Source organism: Prionailurus viverrinus, chromosome C1, assembly GCF_022837055.1.
Source record: "Prionailurus viverrinus isolate Anna chromosome C1, UM_Priviv_1.0, whole genome shotgun sequence".
Lineage (NCBI taxonomy): Eukaryota > Metazoa > Chordata > Mammalia > Carnivora > Felidae > Prionailurus > Prionailurus viverrinus.
The window spans coordinates 183,992,044-184,015,112 of NC_062568.1; the positions used below are offsets into that span (position 1 = coordinate 183,992,044).

At 40.1% G+C, this 23,069-nt stretch overlaps 1 protein-coding gene across 16 annotated transcripts in view; it reads right to left on the reverse strand.

The window, feature by feature from the left end:
• MACF1 (microtubule actin crosslinking factor 1) overlaps positions 1-23,069 on the reverse strand; it is a 331,328-nt gene that overhangs the window by 25,942 nt on the left and 282,317 nt on the right. For 15 of the 16 annotated variants that reach the window (XM_047871166.1, XM_047871165.1, XM_047871167.1 and 12 more), the window contains 25 exons: positions 20,893-21,052; positions 20,205-20,531; positions 19,153-19,237; positions 18,400-18,641; positions 17,488-17,694; positions 15,847-15,966; positions 15,305-15,412; positions 14,194-14,412; positions 13,021-13,224; positions 12,262-12,270; positions 11,067-11,298; positions 10,225-10,451; positions 8,773-8,895; positions 8,579-8,680; positions 7,867-7,968; positions 7,601-7,774; positions 7,354-7,509; positions 7,012-7,209; positions 6,293-6,421; positions 5,215-5,388; positions 2,744-2,899; positions 2,433-2,639; positions 2,190-2,309; positions 1,367-1,536; positions 148-307 (listed from right to left, as the gene is read on the reverse strand). In XM_047871166.1, coding sequence (XP_047727122.1) covers positions 148-307; positions 1,367-1,536; positions 2,190-2,309; positions 2,433-2,639; positions 2,744-2,899; positions 5,215-5,388; positions 6,293-6,421; positions 7,012-7,209; positions 7,354-7,509; positions 7,601-7,774; positions 7,867-7,968; positions 8,579-8,680; positions 8,773-8,895; positions 10,225-10,451; positions 11,067-11,298; positions 12,262-12,270; positions 13,021-13,224; positions 14,194-14,412; positions 15,305-15,412; positions 15,847-15,966; positions 17,488-17,694; positions 18,400-18,641; positions 19,153-19,237; positions 20,205-20,531; positions 20,893-21,052 — 4,111 coding nt within the window. The remainder of the gene's footprint in view (positions 1-147; positions 308-1,366; positions 1,537-2,189; positions 2,310-2,432; positions 2,640-2,743; positions 2,900-5,214; positions 5,389-6,292; positions 6,422-7,011; positions 7,210-7,353; positions 7,510-7,600; positions 7,775-7,866; positions 7,969-8,578; positions 8,681-8,772; positions 8,896-10,224; positions 10,452-11,066; positions 11,299-12,261; positions 12,271-13,020; positions 13,225-14,193; positions 14,413-15,304; positions 15,413-15,846; positions 15,967-17,487; positions 17,695-18,399; positions 18,642-19,152; positions 19,238-20,204; positions 20,532-20,892; positions 21,053-23,069) is intronic. The other variant, XM_047871163.1, reaches the window with a different exon arrangement.

The window sequence follows — 23,069 nt, forward strand, 5'->3', positions numbered from 1 at the left end:
CACGGAGCGAGGAGTGGTCTCTCTGACAAGCAGAGACACAGGCTCTTCCAGACTTCCTTTCTCCCGATGATGAGTCGGAGCAGGAGGCCTGCTTAGGCGGAGGAACCCAGGGCTCTGCCTCCACGCGGCACAGCTCCCGCCCCTCACCTTATGGGCGTCCATGAGGTTCATGACCAGGTCAAGGTCCCCGTGCACGGGCTGGTCCTCGGCCAGCTGCGGCTCCACCTTGTACAGCCAGTCGACCAAGGCCTGCAGAGCATCCATGAACTGACCCGAAAACAGCAGGGCCTCCTCCAACTTGTGCTGCCTGAGAGAAGCACACAAACCTCACAGTTTTGGGGGATCCCTTTTCTTTGACTGGCTCACAGTTCTGACTGCTGAAGGGAACACTGCTTGCACTCTACAGAGACAGGGCTCTCCATGCTGGGCTGGTTCGAAACAGATAAACAGTGACAAAGAGCTATGCCTAGACATTTTGAACCAAACTGCTCTCTAGAATGGATTTAGTACAGGAAACAAGTGCAGATACCCTTCTGGCATCTTAGGAGTCCAATGGTTATATATATGGATACACGCTAATGCCCCAAGTTCTGTGCTAATTACCTTACACCACTCAGGTGGAGGAGGACAGTTTCAGCCATGGTCTGAGTCAGGAGTTGTGTGACCCTGGGCTTTCTCTTCACCTCTGTGAACCTCAGTCACCTCATGCAAAAAATTGTGGAGCACAATATAACGATATCCTAATACTTAGCATAGCATAGTGGGCACCCAGGGACAGGAGTACAACTTATGGAACCAAACTCAAAAGCTTCAAATCCCAGCTCTGCTGCTTAGTAGCTGAGTGACCTTGGGGGAGTTAAAAACCCTCTTTATGATAGTTTCCTCATGTGTAAAATGGGAATAACAGAGCCCACCTCAGTGGTTGTCAGGTGGATTAAGTGATTAGTAGCCCCTTTTTGGCACATGCTCATTAGTGATTGCCCTGTCAAGGGCAGGTATTACAATGGTTACACGAGGTGCTATGTGCAGAGGCTTTGCTCAGTGCTTGACAGTGAGAGAACTCACTGACACAGCCATCAGTGTCACAACTTAGTCACTGACAGAGAAGTGTAGTTACTAATCTTCTGTTGCTATTGGCTTGAGTTTATGGCCTTCTTGCTAATACGGTAAGGTTCAAGTTTAAAATGAGAATTTTAATACATTTTATTCAACTTCACAACTTGCATTGAATGAACCAGAGATATTGAGATGCTACAAAACCTGTTACTGATGCATTAGCTTTATTGCCATTTTATGGAATCCAATTAACAGTCTTTGTTAGTTTCAGGATGACATACAGACCCACAAAGCAAATATTCGTACTCACCTCTCCACAGACTTGCCACAAACAGTATCCCATTTGTCTCTGACTTCTCCCAGTAAATTGTCAAGTTTCTGAGTGTCATCAGGAAGCAAAGTCTTTTCTTTCAGGGCTCTGCCAGTTCGAATTGTGGTATCATACACAGGCTGTTTGCCGCCAAGGGTTTTCTGAAATTCCTGTTTCCAAAGAGAACAGAAAGAATCCACGCTAAAAGATGATGTCTTGATTTGGAACAAAGAAAATTTTTCAGTGTTCAGGTTGGTAATGGATGTCACTTCTTCTTGAGTTAACAACAGCTTATCCTCGAGAAATTTAAAAATTTTGGGTGCGCCTGGGTGGCCTACTCGGTTAAGCATCTGATTCTTGATTTCAGTTCAGGTCATGATTGCACGATTAATGAGATTGAGACCTACATTGGGCTTTGTGCTGACACCATGGAGCCTGCTTGGGATTCTGTCTCCCTCTCTCTCTCTGCCTGTACCCCGGTCTCTATCTCTCTCTCAGAATAAATAAACTTAAAAAAAAAAAAAAAAAGAAAGAAAAAGAAATTTATAAATTTTTGTTTATACTACATGTAGCAGTGCACAAAAATTTCTAAAAGCTTGTTGTTTTAACTGGTTACTCCCACAATCACTTTGTTTGAAGTTATTTAAATGAGTGATTTTTATGGTTAGACCTTATGTAGATACAAGACAGCTAGCTTCATCATCTTGATTTTTCAACATTAACCAATTTTTTTTTTTTTTTTTTTTTACTAGCTCTGATTTCCATTTTTTGCAAACTTCAGTGAATACCAAGGTCAGGACCTAAGAGCCATGAACCGCTTTACCTTATGCTTAGAAAGCTGGAGTTTAATTTTGTCCGGGTCATTGGATATCTCCAGCTCTGAGTCCAGGTGACTCTCTGCATCTTCTAGCCAATCAATCAGTTTTTTCCAAGCTTCATGGAACTGCAATTATATAAAAAGTAAGAATGAATATGCAAGCTACACTTTCATGTAAATCATACCAGAGGCTCTACACATGCAGCCCAAGATTGTTCAAGAAATTGGTAGCTTTCTTTCCTAACTTACTTGTTTTGCCCTCTTCCTGGCATCATCCAGTGATCGCCCTCTTTCAATAGACCGCTGGACAACCTTCTCCCATCGAGACTGGACGCTGACCAGCAAATTCTTGATCAGAACAACATCCTGTTTTTGGCTAAGGAACTTTAACTGATTCCCGGTTTGATCCAGTTCAATTATCTGGTCTCGATGAGCATTGACCTCATTAGCAAACACCTGAGGGGAAAATATAGCTCTTTTTAAACTGAAGATAAGATAGAGGAGCTTCTTTCTCAGCTAGTCCCCTCAAAAGGCAGGCGACATTGTAATGTCACAGTTACCTTGTGCTCCTCTATCTGGGAGAGGACAGTGTTTAGAATCAGGCTGGGAGGAGAGGCGATGTTGAGATTTTGCTCTGCTAGAGTGAGCCAATTGATGAACTCTTGCAGGGAATTCTGGAATTCTGTTGCCAGGTTGAGGGCCTCTTCCAGCTTTGACTGAATTTTAATTAAAACACAAAAAGAGAAAGTGCCAAATTCAGGAATTGTAGTTTCCAGGACAAAGGCGTGAATTGTACACTAAAAAAAATGATCTCTAAAGAGGAAGCCTCACTTAACCTCCAAACATGCCCTGTTTACAAACAAGGGGGCAATTTAACGTTAGTGTCTGAAACCAAAACAAGTATGTATAAAAAGGAAAGAGCACAATTTGCAGCAAAGTTGCTTTCTCTGCCATTCCCCACTTCCTGGGACATTAAAGAACAGGGATAGAGCTATTCAGTAAGTGTAAGGGAACAGATCCTTCAGCGGTGACAGCTGCAGGGTCTGCAACTAGTTCTGGGCAAAGCCTCACTTCCCTTTGATGTACTTTTTCCAGTATAAAAACAACTGAATGAAAAGCACTTTACTGTAAAGATGATGGTCACTACATTGCTCTATTTAAATGTTTTCAGAAAATATGGCATCTGAAAATGTGAGGCTGAAGCTCATTCTTTTTTTATTTTTATTTTTTTAAGGAAGTTCTAGGCCCAACTTATGACCCTGAGATTAAGAGTCGTGTTCTACCAATTGAGCCAGCCAGGTGTCCCTGAAGCTCATTTTTAAGCTACAAGCAGAAAAGGTGAGGGGGGAAAAAAAAAAGCCATAATATTCTAAGCAAAAATGTGACACTAGATACAAATGTTTAGACACTGCTCTAAATCAGAATGGCAAAAACAATGGCTCATTCAGGGCATGTCCACTGCCCAAAAATGCACCCCAATTCCAGAGTCTATGAGCTCCAGAGCTCTACCCACAACACGTAGGTGATGGCCTCTGTCCCTGGTCCATTTAGCAGGCAGGCATGTAATAATGACAGGTTGCTAAAAATGAATATATCTAAGATATTCATAGAAACCCAAGATGTACACTACAAATGTTATTGTTAACTGAGTTATATATACTGTATAGGTTTTTATTTTTCTTTATATTTTCAAGTCACTCTTGTAACACAGAAAAACACTATTATCAATGTTAGAAAAACGTACAGACCTAATGTAAACAAACCAAGAGAAAAATAAAATCTACCTCAAATTTATTACAGAAATGCTTAGAAATTAATATTGCAAGTTCCTAGATAACAGGAAATCTTTCCACATCATTTTATCTATTTATTCCTTAATATAACACCATACACACTTACTACAGAATATTAGTGATACTAAAATGTAAAGTTCTTGCAAAACCAGAAATAACTATCCCTGACACCAAGCCCTTGTTTGACCAGTTTCACCAATGATGGGTAAGTATATCTTGAGGCAACTTGCTCCATTGATGGGAAAACATAGAAATTTCTTGATTAGGAGCCAGAATCTGCCTCAGTTTCTTTAATTAGTCTTAGTTCTGCATTCTGCAGAAATTAGATGATAGTCTGTCAAAGAATTAGAACACAGCCCCACACTCAGTGTCTCTGGTCATTCTTCATATAACAGAATTACCAGATCTCACACTAAAAAAATTCTAGGAAATTAATGGTACTCTCAAAGTATCCATTTATATGTGTGAATACTTCTGTCCATTAAATTTCACAATGATAGGGTTCATGCCTTTGCTTCCACTATATAGCTAGCACAGTGCCTGGCACATACATGCTTAATAACTGTTGAATGGATATGGCCAACAGATTTGAACACATATTTTACATTAGATCTGCCCAGTACAGAAACTCTGTGCTGAGTAATACTCCGAAATTTGGTACTCATAAAAAACAATGTTGTGAGGCCTTGATCCCTGATCAGTTTTCTTTTGAAGAGAATTTGATTTCTGAAGAAGAGTGGGAAAAGGTCACAAAATTTACCCCTCTTCTGATTTTTTTAGTAAAATTATATGCACACTGCCAAATATCTGTGGAGAATATTAGCCCAACTCCCTGCATGTTCTGTTCCCACCCTCCCAATCCCAAGCCAGTGACTCCAACATGACCTTGTTTTTCAGTAGGAACACAGATCAGTGATTACTATGAGTTATAAGTCCATCACTCAGCAGTTAACAGCCTCATTATGTCTCAACTGGTAAAGGCAAAAAAAGGAATGAACGACAAAAGCAAATATTGGCAGAAACCAGTACCATCAATGCAACTTGATATGGATGCAAAATAGAAATTTAACATCAGGAAAGATAGCTTGATTTGTACAAAAACGATAACCAGTTCTGCAACTTCTGGTACTATATAATGGTCTCCGAAAAATCTTCACAGAAACTAGATGGTAATTACATGCGATGGTCAAGCAAACTACTCAAGCCCAATAATCACACACTGTATTTTGTGGTGATACCTTTCTTTCTTCCATCTTACTGCTGACCACATGCCACTTCTGTTCCAAGAGAGCTACACTCTGTTCTGTCTTTGAGCCAGACCCAGAATCATCGCGGCTTAGAAGCATGAGCCTGCCCTTGTCAAGCAGTTGATTATAAGTCTCTTCCTTGGCTTTGAGCTGGGAATAGAGTTCCTACCAAAAAAAGGAAAAAAAAGTCAAGAAAGGGATTGTAATGCCAATTCTCTGAAAGCCACCCACACACAGATTTATAAGCACAGTTGGAAAAGTCCAGGAAGGTCTCATCTTGATCAAAACCCTTTCTTTTGGATTCAGTTCAATTCCTAAGCAATGAATCCTACCATTCTTCACTAAAATTGAAATAATTTTGTTATCAAGAAGATTTCCTTAAGGATCAGAGATCACAAAAGTAGACCCCAATAATTTATTTCTCCTTTACTTGAAACATTTGCCTAGAAATTATGTTGCTTTTTTCTCAGCCCCTTTCTTAAAATATTGTCACATGGGGCACCTGGGTGGCGCAGTCGGTTAAGCGTCCGACTTCAGCCAGGTCACGATCTCGCGGTCCGTGAGTTCGAGCCCCGCATCAGGCTCTGGGCTGATGGCTCGGAGCCTGGACCCTGTTTCCGATTCTGTGTCTCCCTCTCTCTCTGCCCCTCCCCCGTTCATGCTCTGTCTCTCTCTGTCCCAAAAATAAATAAAAAACGTTGAAAAAAAAAAATATTGTCACAGTATCTATCGATTTCTATAAGTCCCTTCAACACTCTTTTCTTAGACATATCCATGTTAACATATTTGTCTTAATGCTCTCACCTTCAAGTCAATATTCTTATGCCAACTGACTGACCAACTCAAAATTTAACAGCTCACCAATGTATTTCCAGTCAAGCTTCCCTGTCACCACTGCTGCCTGTAGTAGGGGCTCTTAAAAGCCCACATAAAAAGCAGTAATCCTTAAGGTCATACTATATTGTCAGTAAAAATGTGCTGCTTTGTAGACTCCTAGATACATACAGGTCTGTGAATTCAGAAAGTTCTGAGTAGGGGATTATGTTCAACTTCAAGAAGCTTCCATTACCATATGTGTATCAAGCTGTTCCCTTGCAGTTTCAGGAAGTCCTCCTGTGGGCTTAGATGCAGAGAGTTGGGTCTCCATTCTAGTCAGTTCCAAGAGAAAATCTTCAATTTCACTATGGAAACCCTGGGCCTTTGAGAAAAGACACATCAGTAAGGTCAGCAGTCAATTCTCAGCTTCAAAAGTAGACTTCCTAAATGACCACATGAAGAACTACCCTGAGGGAGGAATTCTGGGTTGCTCACAGGGTTGTTCTGTTGCTGGATTAGCACGGGGCCAATATACTTATTTATTTTTGGAACCTAGCAGAATTCTTTGGACTTCACTGTAATATATGATAGATGTCTGATATAACCTGATGAATCAATCAACAGACTGAAGTACTATTGAACATGGACATGGGGGGATCCTCACTTAAGAAATAACTGAATCTGTGAGCAAGGTTTGTTATGGCAAAGATTTACTAACTAACTTTGAATAGTAAATAAAGAGACAAGGCTACAAACAAATCTGAAAAGAATCACTCAATCAAAAGCTATTCTTTCCAGACAAGTTCCAGCACAGAATTAACCATCTTCTTAAGACATGGAGCAGGGGCTGGGGTGGGGAAAGGAAGGTTGGTGAGACATTCTCCAAATTGTTTTCCTTTCACTGACTCAGACAGGCTTTCTTCCGATGTTATGTGCACAGCTCCACCTCCCTAACTTGGACAATACACGCACCTGCTGCAATGTCAACTGAAGCTGCTGTTCTCTCTCCTCTGTTTTTTGTAACACTGACTCCCAGCACTGGTTCATAGTTTCCAAACGGCTCCTTAGGCTGCTGGCGTCATCTCCAGCACTAGATTCAAGAAGCTCATTGCCAGCTTTGTTGACTGTTTCTACTGTGGCTTGATGGGCCAGAACATCATTTTTTAGAACCTAAAAGACGTTGAACAATGTAACTTAGCTCCACAGATATCATCAAGCCTGGTTCCCAACGGTACACACAATATCCAGAGGCTTCTGGTGACAATATTGGGTCTCAAGGCAACAGGCTTAGAGATGAAAACTGAGGGCACTTACATGGTGCTTTGCGAGCTCAACTTCAATGACTTTTGGGTCTCCGCTTACTGGTCTCTGAGCATCCAACAACTCCTCAGTGTGAGTCAGCCAACTCATCAGTTCCTCTAAGGCATGCTGGAACTGGCCAAGGGCCAGGAGAGCACCTTCTAGTTTGTGCTATTCAGAAAAAGACATAAAGAGAATGTTGGTCAGGAAATTAGAAAAAAGGAACTAGTTGTCCACTGATGCACTCTACCATCTGCCTCACCTGTCTGTGGGCAATTTTTTCACCCAGGTTCTCCCAGAGGTGTTTGAGTTCTGTCAGCGGTTCTCGGATAATGTCTCTATCCGTCTCATCAGTAGCTTTCTTTAACATCAGCTCACCCTGGTGATTGAGCTTCTCCATCTCAATTTGCTGCTGGTAAACTTCCACTTTGAACTCCTATCAAAGACATACTAATGTTAACATCAAACCAAATCTTTAGAAACAAAAAATAAGCAACTCTTCTTCAAAAGCCATTCCTATTTACAAACCTTCATTTCATTTAACTGATCTTTAACAGTGTTGAGGTCCGTGCCAACAGGGGGCATGGTGCAGAGCTTAATCACAGTGTTATCTAGCCAGTCAAACATAGCCTAAGACAGAAATACAAACAGTCAAAAACCAAAAGAACACAAGGAGTTGGGAGAGAATTAGCATTACCTCTGCTGACATAAGTGGACAAAAATTAAAGTACCTTGTGATGTCTGTGTTTTCAGGTGGGGGTCAGAGGTAAGGGATAATGATCTTTATTCCAGTGATATGGGGATTTAAGAACAGAACCAGTGTTATCAGGATAATGGCCAAAATAAACTCTGGAAAAACTAAATGTGAATAGCAGTTGAGTATTTGTCATGGCCACCTAGCAAGGTCAGGATGTGGTGAAACTACTGTGCCAAGCTGTGCTTCAAGGTAACTTGGTTTTGGAACCTTTTGGCAAGCAATGACTTGCACAATAAGGCCTGCTTCACTGTACAGCCACCCTGAGGATAAATATGATGATGAAGAGCATGGCAAGAATCGTAGAAATTTGGAGGTATTTTTCTCACTAGGAGTGGAAAGCTTCAGCTGGAAATATCAAAACAGCACTGTCTTAGTTTGGAAAATGCTCCAGTCCTGTAAAGGTGATCCACTCAGATGCTGGATCCAAAATATGATAAAGAACATGGAACTTATTTCTATGGTGGCCACTGTGTGGCCTCTCACCTGAAGAGTGTCCTGATACTGCACAGCAGCTTGCATGGCATCCTCAAGCTTTTCTAGCCTCTCCTTCCAGGTTTTGTTTAAGTTCTCCCATGCATTATTCAGCTGGGGGAAAAACAGATTCTTTAATTAATAACCCTCTTCTGTGTGAGTTCACTAATGTTTCATCTGAATTCCTTATCCAGTTTTCCATATACCTCATCAATGCTCTTCTTTACTTCGGGCTTCTCAGTTTCTCCACAGGCAAAAATCAAATCTGCTCCAAGGATTCGAATAAATTCCAACTCCTCATGCAGACCATCTGTCTCTTCCTTAATAGTCTACATGTAAATGAACAGATCATAAGCCAAAACAGAAAGCAGAACAGAACTTCCCAAACTTTGCAAATGTAATTTATACCCCCATCAACAGCAGATGTTGAACAGAACTGTCAATTTCACAGAAGCCTTTCAATGTCCTTAATATTTCACTTATATAAACAGTGAAACTTCAGACTCAATTTATTTCTCTTTCTCTCTCACATACAATATGTATATATGGAATATATTTATATATATATAACAATACATAAAAAATAGTCTGGGAAAGGTCTAATGAGCTTTAATAATTTATGGAACGTTTATCCTTCCAGCTGCCAGAGATTTTCTTTTTTTTTTTTTTGAGAGAGAGAACATGCTTGAGTGGAGGGAGGAGAGAGAGAGAATGCCACAAAGTGCAGAAAGAGGGAGAGAGAGTGCAGAGCCCAGAGAGGGGCTGGAGCTCACCCGACATGGTGCCTGAACTCAAAAACCTTGAGATCATGACCTGAGCTGAAGTCGGATGCTCAACCGACTGATGCAGCCAGGTGCCCCCACCAAGGAGATTATGATCTACAGCCAGAAGTCTATCATGGGGAAGTATATCAACAAGGCTAAAATAATATAGTACAAGTCACCAACTTCAGAGCTGAGAGACTAACATAATAGAAATGCTAGGCTGTATAATTGTGGAGAAAGTCCGTTCTGTGCCAGATCCTAAAAACTGGTTCATGCACTGGCAATGACAGGGGCAAGGAGGGGGGAGAATGGCGGAAATAAAAGACAAAATATCAAGATAGGCAGGACTTTACTTAAAGAGACAAAATGAGATGAAAAATGCATTTCATAAAAACTAGGCTCTCCAAAAAGACTAGAAAAGGGTAGGTCAAAGTAACAATTGTTATCTCTGGATGATGAATCCAGAATTTATTTTCTTTTCTATTTGCTATTTTTCTACATTAAAGAAATTTACTTGAAAAAAGAAATTTACCTGAGAAATAACGTACACTATGGAAAGAACTAAAATCAGAAAGCACATTCTACTAATTTGAATTAAGTTTAAAATTGATAAAAGGATTGCTTTTGAGTGATGGAACTACCCTATATCAAAATTACAGAGGTTGGAGGAGTGTATCCAGGCGGTGAAACTTGTATGTATAAAGAAGAGAGAAATCTTTATTATAACGAGCACATATTTTTTTCAAGTGGAAAAAAGTCCTATTAAACAAACAACAACAATAACAACAACCTCTTAAGGAGTAGGCCTGGGTAAGCAGTTAACACAATATACTTGGATAAAGTGATTTTCTAGAGGACAAACACATAAAAGACAAGGTTTTGTTTCTGTCTTACCTCAGCAGCTTCAACCTGTTGTTTGATTATAGATGGGTCAATGCCTGGGCTTTCCAAGTCATGGACAATGTCCTGGGTGTCTCTGATAGTGGTCAAGAGAGCCGCCATGTCATACCAGAACTTCTCTGCTAGTTCAAGGACATCAAGGAACTTAATTTCTCGTTCTTCAGCTCGAGCTTTGATGTCCTCCCAGAAGAATACCATCTGATCCAATTTGTCCTGGATTTCTGAGGGAATAAACAACAGATATGAATGGGACTTCTCTGAGTACTTGAATCCACTTCATCAGAAATTTCACCCAGTTCTCACATTTTCCCCTGAAATTATCCTTTAAAAAGCTCTACAAATTTATAACCTGAAGGATAGTTTTTTACCTTTGTTTTATTATTATTTCAACATTTGTATTTTCTGCTTATGGTGGTCTCCCACATAAAGAGATCACAGAGATGGCATGGAAATGTGTTATCATCTAATACAAAGGTACTGCTCAAGTGCAAAAGACCTAACTTCTAAAGGGGCTGAGATGAGAACTCTATTTCCAGTGTTCTGTGTCAAACTCACTGTTTCCTATGGAAAGTGTTCTATAACATAGTTATGCTCCGCCTACATTGGACACTGCAATTCATATTAGGGGTTAAAAGAGCATCTGTTTCCTGGCCTAGGAATCCAGCTACCAATTGTAATCTTGTTTCAATGGGGAGATGTGTTCTGAATTCTAAATGACTTTCCAATTACTTGGGGACTGCCTTTACATTCAGTGAAGTATATCTGGTGGGATGCTGGAGTAAGCACAGCCTAGAATTTACTGATTTTCTTTAATAATAATTAGATTCATGAAGCACCTTTTGCAGCCAAGTCCTTGTCGGCTCCCTGAGATCGTGCAATGAGCTCTTCTCCACGGCGCTTCAGGGCCTCAAAGGAAGGCTGAAGCTTTTCCAGCTCCACGGTGGCGCTCTTGTTGTCACTGACACACTCTCTGATCTTGTCCACTTCGGCAGGGATCAGCGGTGGCATACGCAGGCGAGAGGAGAGATTCTCCAGAGTCTCCAACATAGGCTCGATTTTATCATGGAACTAAACAGATGTTGGAACGTTAGCCATCACAGCAATACTACTTCATCACACTTCTGCGGGAAATGTTAGGGAATAACAGGTTATGAATCTACTACTCTTTCTGGTAACTTGCATTCGGCTTAGCCCGATGGCTGTCAAGTGTTAGGTCTGCCTAAGAGACTGCTTTGGGCATAGCACACCAGTGCTGGCCCATCAAAAAAAGAAAGTAAACGTTTATTTTCAAAACAAAAAAAGATATCAAGTAATATGCCAGAAATCGACTCAAGTCATTAGTGCTGTCACAGTACTTCCCTGATCCCAACTAGTGTGACAAGGAAGGGACAAGACCATGAAACTGGTGAGAGTCAGTGTGTCAACATTTCAGATGACAGCTGCATGCAACAGATTAGACCAACAAGTTAGAGGCCCTCTACCAACTGTGTAAATGGATGGGGAACTCAATATGCCACATGACTTAGAGATTAAAAGTATCCTGGCATGCAATTTAATAACCCACTATATGTAATAGTGAGAAAGGAAAAGGTCGGCATGATGAAAGGTAATTAAAGAAGGCCAAATCTATCCTTATTCTAAAAGAACAATTTACCTTCCCGCTTTTCAGGTACTGTGAATAACATGATTGTAATTATAAAATTTTCATTTATAATCTGAAGCAGAGAAGGGGGAAAAGGGTGCAATGCAGATATTCTTGCCCCCTTAAGAAGTTCTCTAAAACCAACTCTGGATTCATTGCAATGAAGCTTAACTCTAGTGTCTTACAGGGGAGACACATAGGATTTCCTTGACAAAATCACTCCCCGCTGCTCCCTCACTTTTAGGTTTTGCCCCAAGTGAGACTGGCATAATAAACCAGACTAATAAAACTTCTTCTACGACAGTAAAGGGCAATTTCCTTAAAGGTAAATCTTCTCAATTCTCAGCTTCATAAGAACCCCCTAATCCCAGTAGAGGTGGGTACCTTACCTCTGCAATCTGTAATGGTGGGCGCGGTCAACACAACAATGAAATGTGACGATGTGGGGAGGACAGGAGCAGGCAGCAACAACACAAAGTAACACATTCCACAATGTGAGTGAGAGATGGGACGGAAGGTGGGGGGAAAAACTTGAGTAAGTACAAATATTAACCAAGAATATTGACACTAAACATAGGAATAAAATACCCAGACATGACAAAAATACCACTAACAGCAATATATTAGTTGAAAAGTATGTAGTTACATGCTTTAAACTCCACTGCTGGTGGTTTATGTTTCTCTTTGGCTCTTACTTGTCCCTACTCAAGCATCTTTCTCTGCACCAGGAGCTAGCTGGTGGCCTCTTGAGTAAGAAAACTAATGTGCTGTCTTCCAAATCTCGAAAGTAAGAGGCTGATAGGAATCTCACTTTTCTTGACACATTTGTTGCTTCAAGGTGAATTTATCCAAAATCATCCCTGCTAAAGACTCATCACAATAGAAAAGTTTTCAAGAAAACTGTCAACAGACAGTATATACCAGCCAAGATGAGACACGCCCCTCCCCCCTGCAACCAGCCATAATGTTGGTATACCAATGTTCCTTGGAATGAAAATGTAATAGGCACAGGTTCCTGATCTACTGATGACATATCATCTGCACGTTGGTCTAGACATTCCAGACCACAGAGGCACACCTGATACAGAGATCTCGTGCTTAGACTAAAGGGCAGTTGAAGGGAACAGGACTTAAAGACACACACATACCTGAGCCGACTGGGAAACAGCCTCGTCCAGAGCCAGTGCCCGCTGGCGCACCTCCTCTTTTATTTGGGCATATAGGTTTTCTGCTTTCTGGTATTTTTCCTCCACCATTTTCCCCTCTTCAGGGTTTAACTCCTTTAGTTGTGGGCCTATCTTTAGCAGCTTATCAATATGGGGTTTGTGTTCAGCAATGGATTCCCGGAGTTGCTATGTAAGAAAATAAAATGATTATTTTTGTACCTAGCTCGTATCAACTTTGAGAGGAAAAAATGGAATTGCTAAAAACCAGCAAGTCCCAGCATCGCACCATTTATGGAAAAGAAAAAAAAAAACGATCTAAGTCTTAGGTTCTAACACTACCTAATTCTCTTAATTTTCAAAAGCCAGTTCAGACGTCCCAACACCAGGAAGCCTTCCCAGACACATCATCTCTCACTCCTCCTCCCCCTCCCTGTTGATGCAAGCTTAATCCCCCTCTTCTGTACATATAAATACTTCCATGCACTATAATTTGCATGGTTAAATAAGTATCTGTCCCCCTCCTCAAACTGAGAGACATTAAGCAGGACAAGGCACAAATGGCAACTTTTCTAGTAATCCAACCACTCCTTGACTCTACTGCTGGCTCCTTCCAGTTTATATCCATCCATGTATAGGAATACAGAGAAAAGAATAAGCACAAGCCATTAGCCACAAATAAGAGAGACATTAAAAACTACCTTTAATGGTAAAAGCCATTAGTTGAAGTGTCTACAAATTTCCCTTTTCCCTAAAGTCCATGCAGCCAATGCTTTCTGACATTGTTTCACTCCAGCTAGGGCTCACCCAAATGGAAAAAGCCACCCAACCATATCCCAAGTCTCATGACGCCCCACCATATCTGGAAAGATTTAAAAATACCCTTGATGTTTACTTAGTTCTTTATTTCTGCAGTACCCAGGTTTCTGACATCTCCATGCTCTTTTTCTTTAATGGATTCATATTAAGGACAAAGGAAGTAATTCAGGTATGTATTGTGTGTGTGTGCGCGCGCACGCAAAAATTCTAACCAATTAAGACTTAACTTCATAACACAGAACTTCCACTTGGTAGGCACTAAAAAACATGTTGTTTTAAAATAAAGCGTAGAGCCAATTTTGAGTTCTGCCATTGCATACAACCTGGATTGCTCCTTACCCTCATTTCCTCTTGCTGCTGCCTGAGCTGCTCATGATCAATGGCTGGAGGAGGTAACTGTGCTATCAGTGCCCGGGTCTCCTCAATCCAGGGGCTGAGCTCCTCATAAGTTTCCCAAAACTGGTTCACCAAGACCTGTGCCCGTTCTAGGCGGGTGTAACGCTCTGAATTGAGCAGACTAATGGCTTCATATTGCTGTATTAGAGACTCTGTCTTTTCCTATGAACAACAAAATATAAAACTTATTACTATCACGAACCCTTCTTTTAAGGAAAAAAGGTAGGTATATATCCATAAAAAATTAAAGAATTTCTTCAGTTTTTTATGTCCAGAAATGGATTAATTGAGCAAAATTACAACTGATTTTATTTTCTTTATACTTAACTGAATTTTCTATTTTTTCTTATCATATATATGTATTGTTTCTAGACTTTTTAACACATGAAAGTAGTTTCAAAGACAAACAGAGCAAGCACGACACAGCATAACCTCTTAGAGATGACATACAACCTCAGACATAGCATTATTACGGCAGGTCAGCTCAAGACAGAACATCTCAGGGGCTGAAATGGACCCTCTGCCCACTAACTTTGACTTGTCTTTTCTCCTCTGATAAAAGTGTCTTCACAAACCAGACACTTAGGCTTCATATGTTTAAAATGAGTAGTTCAATTTATGAAAATTTCGGAGGAAACAGTGGTTAACCATAACTTTTACAAGAACAAGGAAAACTGATCTACAAGTCTCTTGGCCAATCCTTTTAGAAATGGGTATGATCATTTACAAGGGCCTGAAGAAAGAATATCTGCATATGGGTCTGAAAAATCTATCATAGATACTTAGGTAACTCAAAGACCCTTATGGACTGAAGATACATAGCAATTCCCCTGTTATAAAGAAAACAAACCTGCAATGTATTTCACATCTTCTGGTAGGACTGTTTGGACATTTGTGCACATAGGGTTAGGGACATGGCTCCCCCCAGAACATCAAATTGCACTTTAATACCATTACCAGTGACAGAGGGGGAAAAACCTTGTCATTTCACAATTGTACTGATTCACCACCATCAAGACAAGATAAACATGGTAAATAAATAAATGCAATTCACCTGTAATATAGCTTTTTGTTCCTCCCCACATGTGCCAAAGATTTCACCACGATGACTGAAGAGTTCATCCATTGAATCTTTGTGTCGAATGATGTCAATAGAGAAAGCCTTTGAAAGTGAATTACAGTTAGGTCACGAAGTAAGAGAACCCCAAGCCTGTGTTACTGAAATGTTATTAGACACAATTTATGAAAAACTCCTCACTCTGATGAAGCCACATCAAAACTATTCTATAAAGTTTGACACTTTGCCTATCCATACATCTTCCATGCTTATCTTTTAGTAGCTTACAAAAGTATCATCTATCCTAAAAATCATCCAGAAAACTGCTAACTATTCTTTCCTGGATTAATGGGCCTATTGCTCCCTCTTCACAAAACAAAAGAATCTCTTCCTCATCTTACCAATTATTTTAAATCTCTAGCCACCATCATGAAACTGCGTTATTCAACCTGTGGCAGTCAGAAACTCTCGTAGTTACTCTAAACCAGTGAAGATTCTTCTAGCTCAGGGCACAGCAGATATGTCAGTGTTACACTTACCTTCTGTACCTGCAGCTGAGCTGTGGTCTGGTCCTGTTCTAGGCGAATTGGACCCAGGGCCATCAGTTTTCGTTTTGTTTCAGCAACCCAAGCTAGTTCTGCATCAGCAGCTTGCTCATACTAATAGGCATATTAAAGAAAAATGAACAAATTATGTTCCTTAGAATTACCATTTCCTCAACACAGAAAGGCCTGGATTTTTACTAATATGGTTTATTTCTACAAAGGAAAGCCAAAACTGGGGAAAATTGCATAAAATCATAAATCAAGATGCAGATAATTTGTAACTGATTATACTTCAACAAATAGAAGTTGATCCTATTTCATATAGAAGAAGTCATAGAATTCAATTAGTGATCCTACAGCTAGAAACAACAATGGAAATTGACACTCCTAAGACTATACTTCTAATCACAATGCTTTTATGAGGCTGTGCTCTCTCCCATCTGCCAATCCTGTTTCCTACCCATACACTTTTAGCCGTATGTTTAAACGCATGGTTAAACATGGCAACAGACAGCTGAGTCAAGCTAACTTGAAAGTACTCTCATAGTTGAAGAAGCATAAGAACACCAAACCTTTAAAGGGTTCTGTGGAAACAAAGAAAACTAAGAACTTGTTCTATGTGACTGTTTAATGAGGTCCCCCAATTATTTCTCTTCAACTGTGCCAACAAACGCCAATATTTAAAGAGGAAAGTAGGCTTTTCCCAAGCATGATAAATCTCATACCCAAGTATCTGGTCAAGGGTAGGGATACCAATAAAGACATGTTGAGGATGCACTTGAGAGTCACAGCAAACTTCTGTGTGGTTCACAAAGTATTTGCTTATTACTATGAACCCAAGAAGTCATGTTATATTTACTTTGCACCATGACACATTAATAGGTACGTATCCAGCTACAAAGGAAAGCAAATAACTTTTTCCAGAAAGCAGGAAGGAAAAAAGATCGAGGGAAATAGGACACCTGTGTTTACTGAGAAGGTTCTATTTTGGATACCTCTATTTTGGTTATTAGCATATTTGATAGTAATTATAGTTCTTGGTTCCTTCCCCTCTTCCAGCTAATACTAAAACAGTTGATTATGTCAAACTAAGATGGGATGCATTTGGACCTTCTGGTCCTAGATATTATCTACTATCAGAATCTGCCTCTTAACCGGTCAGTAGCTAAGAAGAGGGCTCAAACAGACTCTATCACATATTCCCGTCTGCTCAAAAACGGTCAAATATTATGGGTCAGGGCGCCTGGGTGGCTCAGTCAAGTAAGTGTCCCAACTCAATTTCGGCCAGGTCATGATTTCAGAGTTCAAGCAGGTTCAAGTGGGTTCAAGCTTCATGTTGGGCTCTGCACGAACAGCATGGAGCCTGCTTGGGATTCTCTCTTTCTCTCTCTCCGCCCCTCCCCCACCCTCAAAAATAAATAATAAATACAAAAATATTTTGGGTCAAACTGAGACCCATCTTCACATATCTTTATCCAATCACTTCCAATCACTGAAATAACTTGTTGGATCAGATTTAGCTTACTCTTATTATCCTTATTTCTGACCCTGTATTTATGTGGGTCATAATTTTGTGCTTCACACATACATCCCTGCTGCCTAAAACATTACTGTAGAGGTGTTAATAAACATTACCTGCTGTGATCTCTGAATAGCAGCATCAATTTCATCCACCCTTTGTCCCACAGTGTCACTGACCAGCTTGTACTGTTCGTTGGCATCAGACACAAGTTTATCCAGCCCTTCTCTGGCTCTCCAGGGCACCAGCTCTAAGAGAGCACGGCTCACTTCATTCACTGTGTCCAACACCAGCCTGTGCTCCATGACCTCCTTCTTTAATTCCTAAGGAGGGAAAAAAAGTTTTCAGGCCATTCCTTGCTAAATTAAGCACATTAGCAGCTGTGCTGGGTAGAAAGTGCTATCTCTACCACACATCCCAGCAGGGCTCTGACCTCCTTCCTCCACTTATTTTTTTTCTTGTCTTAGATTTTTCAACCATTCCACAGCCTGACTTCAGGCTTAGCTGCTGCTTAGAACTGTCTGCAACACTTCTTGGGCCACACTATCTCTGGGTAGAACAAATACTGCCTCTTTCTTTTTTCTCCTTACTTCAATAGAAATGATAAAGTACTTTAGCCAAGGGCATTTTTAAGTCAATAAGTACCTACATAGTATTTCTGCACATCCAGAACTGCACTAGATCCTGTAGGAGAATCAAACAGAATCCTGAAGCACTCTCTAGAGAATGAGTTACAGAAGTCAATTTTAAAATGTTACACGTGAAGAAAACTTCCCAGGGATCTGGGATTCAGTCTTTTTTTTTTTTTTTTCCCCTTCAGACCATAACAAGTGCTCTTATATAAGTCTGCCTTTATGTCAAATCTTACTGTCCATGAAAACAAGAGCAAACAAGAAAGGAGGCAGGCAGAACTTTTTGGTTTAGATTTAAGGTTGAGACAGTTGGTGATGACACTTAAACCTTTGAACTTAGGGATTGGAAGAGGTAAAAAAAAATTCTTTCCCTTTACAGCGTGAAACTCAGTTCACCTTCTGTCTTTGCTGAAACTGGGGTATCTGCTCCCCTGTGGGAGACTGTCCTCCACTGGCTGCCAGCTCCTCCTCCACTTCCCTGAGCCACCCAGTCAGTTCCTCATAAGTAGACTGGAACTTGGTGGCCAGCTGCCGGGCTTGCTCTAAAGTTCGGAGGGCCTTGGAGCTGGTGACCGTGATGTCTGCATAGCGAGTCTTTATTCCGTCCAGTTTCTCCTGGATAAGCAATACCTCTTCACCTGTGGGGACAGTGCATAATTATTTATATTTAAGAGGATATGAGGGAGTCTCCTTTATCCCCTTTTCTTCGAAATGAGCTTAAATTTTATAGATGCTCTCTCCCTATGGAAGCAATTTCACTTAGAATCCCACACTATGGGAAGTGGGAGATAAACCTTCCAACTGATAAAAAGAAGCCACTTCTGAGATTATTAAGATCTGAATTCAACTGCAAGTGTTTCTAAATGGTCCCAGCACCTCTTGGTGAATGCTGGCCTTGGACATACTGGAGAGCAGGGGGAGTCATCATCTATAACCAAATGTGAGATAATATCTTTTAGTTTTCAAAAGATTTAGCAGGAAACAGGACCCCAGGCTGCCAGCCTCCAGGAGCACATGGTAATACAACCAGTAAATAAATACTGAACTTCTTCTACATACAAAGAGTAGTGGCTAGTGCAGGATGTTTATTTCCCTGGACATGTGCTTGAGTGACTGCAGAGGTGCTGAGAGATGCACTTTTCAAAGTACCTGTGGTTTGTTTTAGAAGAGCCTGACCATTTTTAATAGCTTGATCTACATTCTTCTTTCTATTAATGATTTCTTCATTTAGAGCCTGAAAGGAAAGAATAGCATGAATCTTAAAACTACAGCACAACAAAGGGAAAGAAAGGTGAGACCTTTAGGAGACCAAGTTTAAAGTAAAGAGACAAATACCAGTTTAGTTTATACCTCAGTTATGTTATTCCTTATCTCTTTGGTTACCCTATTTATTACTCAAAAACAATTAAATCTGATACTTATGGGCAAGCTAATCCCTTGCACCGGATAAGAAGAGATTAGGATTAAATCAGTTTTACCAATCTACTGGTACCAAACCTGAGCCCAAGAAAGGCAGATGTAGAATTCAGCAAAAATGTCTACTGTGTCCAAAACCAAGACTCAGAAAGTTCAAGAAAAGAAAGTCAGCAAGAACAGGCTGAGTTAAATCAGGATCATGGTTAAAAATTCTTAATATTTGAAGTCAATGAATCAGAAGAATCTTAGATTATTTAAAACAACAAAACAACTGCTTTGCCTATTTTTACTACCCTTAAAGAAATTTCATAAAAATGAGATGAAAAGAGAAAATTGTTCTTTCCATTAAGATGACAAATAATCCTTGGAATTTGGGCACATAAATTCTAGAAATATTTTAGAAGTTACAGCTACATGGTCAAACCTAGGGCGATATTTAGGTATTCTGGCTTTGTCACATTACACTCTCTTTCATAAAACTTCTCAGATGGAAACTGAGTGATACATTATCTAATGATGTAAAACATGAGTTGGAACTGAGATGGTCCCTGACTGTACTCTGGATCATCTTCTAGAATTATTGACTCAGTTTGTTAAGTACGAGTATTTCCATGGACTCATCAAAAAATAGATTAGTCCTTAGCAACAAGTCTATAACTATGTGCTTATGTATAAAATGAAGTCGAAATGTTTGGAATTAAAAGAGAAAGAAATGAAGAGAAACATGAATCAGAATTACAACATAACTTAGTAACATGACCAATAAAAATGGAAAACATGAATACCAGGTGGTCAGCATGCTGTTTCTGCAGGACATCCTGTCTGTAATCCTTTACGAACACTGAACTGAGCTTGTCCTCAACCTCAGCCAGCCAGTTGAGCACCTCCACCTCATCCTCCCCGAACAGTCTAGCGTTACACAGTGCCTGTTCAAGCAGGGCTGCTTTCCGACAGCCCCAGTCTTGAATCTCACTGTATCGGGCCTGCAAGGAGTCTAGCTTCTCTGACAGCACACCCTGTTCTGCAGAGCATGTCAGGGAGGAGAGAGACTGCCCAATTTTGACTGCCTGGTGCACATCTGTTGCATGGCTTTCTATTTCTTCCTCCAGAGCCTGGAAATCCAGATGGAAAAAATGAATAACAGAAACAAAATAAATGAAAAGTAAACATGAAACAATGAATAACAAATGATCTAATAAATTAAATAATAGAAAAAGTTCACCTACCAAAGGGCAAAAATAATATAAAAAGTGAGAACAAAAGCTGTTTTTTTTCTGATGGCAGCCTATTAGTCAATTGTTATTTTTACTTCAAGGATGTGACTATGTCAATGAATAATTTGACCATAGTTCAAATTAAACTTTAAAATATCCCCCCCCCCCCAAAACATATCTTCTAGACTGCTATAGGCAGTTAACTTCTGAGATTTCTGACTGCAGTGCTGTGTTCTAATTTATGACAACTCCTCCCTACCTTGTGCCGGATGATCTGCTGCTGAATTTTGGCAGACTGAGTGCCAACAGGCTCTGAGTTAGCAAGCTTTTTCTCCGTGACGGACAAGAAGTCAGAAATAGGCTCAGCTGTCTCATGGAATTGTTTGGCCAGAACCAGGATATCTTCCAGCTGTTTTTGCCTACACAAATATACAGAACAAGCCGCTCAGGCAAAAAATCACATTAAGACTGATAATAGTACTATATTCAGTAAAAGACCAATCTTCAGGTACATTTTAAGTATCAATAGTAAACACGACACATATACGTAGCACTTTGTGGTTTTAAAGTTTTTCATAAGCATTGCCTCATAACCTTGTAAAGTAGGCAGAATAATTATCTCACTATGACAAAACAGAAAGCTAACCCTGAAGGCTTAAAGATTTGTCCAATTCACCCAGTGAGTAGTTAACAGTGCAAAGAGGACTATAATCAGGCCTTCTAATGCTCTTTCTCCTAAGGGACAGAGCACATGCATCATGTGAACATAAGACCAAAATAAAGTTTTTTTTTTTTAATTTTTTTTTTTTCAACATTTATTTTATTTTTGGGACAGAGAGAGACAGAGCATGAACGGGGGAGGGGCAGAGAGAGAGGGAGACACAGAATCGGAAACAGGCTCCAGGCTCCGAGCCATCAGCCCAGAGCCTGACGCGGGGCTCGAACTCACGGACCACGAGATCGTGACCTGGCTGAAGTCGGACGCTTAACTGACTGCGCCACCCAGGCGCCCCAGACCAAAATAAAGTTTAAAGGCATCAAAAAAATTATCAGTTTTCATCTCTTTCTCCCTGTCACTGCTACCTTCACTGTGAGTTAAGAGAGCATATGAGGAACAAATGCAGACTATGAGCTAGAACTTCTTCCCCATTTCCCCAGCTCCAGCGATTTCAAGCACCAGAACATAACTCTGAATCCAGATTTAAGGCAAAGAAAATGACCTCAGAGTAGCTGAATTTGCCAACACACATGGCAGTCAAAAGAACTGTAAACTTCACAGCTCACTTAGAATTTTAAGTCCTGATTAATATAACATCCATACTAAGCTTAGATTTCAAGATACTAAGCTGCAGATTAAAGGCAGCTAATTACAAAGGGGAGAGGAAGCCTGATAGAGAAGAGAAAGAAAAACCACCAAAGAACTGGATTAGCACACAGGTTAATAATAAAAGGCCATAATGATATCTTTGGATGATTAAGAACAGACTAAATGCGACATCATTTAAAAAGGTCTGGGTATATGATGCACTTTAGTTCAACAAACCTTTACTGAACATCCACTTTGTGCCAGGTTCTATGCTGTGTACCCTGGACAAATTTATTTTAATAAGAAATGATTTAGAGGTGCCTGGGTAGCTCAGTTGGTTGAGCATCCAATTCTTGACTTCAGCTCAGGTCATGATCTTGGTGTTGTGGGATAGTGCCCTGCATCAGGCTCTGTGCTGAATGTGGAACCTGCTTAGGAGCTCTGTCCCTCTCCCTCTGCCCCTCCCTAACTTGTGTGCACGCTCTAAAAAAAAAAAAAAAAAAAAAAAAAAAGAAAACAAATGATTTAAACGTAAAGAATTACCATTTTAATGATCTGGAAATTCAATTATGTTTAAATATAAAGCAAAACATATTTCTAGATACTATTTTAATTTTTTTAAGTTTTATTATTTTTTAATGTTGAAGAATATGAAGCTTTTTTTTTTTTAAACAAAGTAAACTCTAGGCTCAAAGTGGGGCTGGAACTCACAACCCCAAGAACAAGAGTCACATGTTCTTCCGACTGAGCCATCCAGGCATCCCTCTGAATGCTACTTTTAAATGTCAGTATGAAGTACAGAATAGTTTGTTTATGCCAGCCTTCAAAATACATCTTCAATTAATACAACTAAAACACATAATCTTAAAGATTATTATTAAACTAGTATATCATTAAAAAAAAACTGGGGGCCCTGGATGGCTCATTTGGTTGAGCATCTGACTCTTGATATTGGCTCAGGTCACGATCTCACGATCCTGAGTTCAAGCCCCGTGTTGGGCTCTGTGCTCTCTCAAAATAAATAAACTTAAAAAAAAACTTGTCCCTGATTTCTAGGTTTTTCTGACTCATCTCTGGTTTTTGGAATCTGAAAGTTTGAAAAACAATGTAATAGCATTTAGGATACCAAA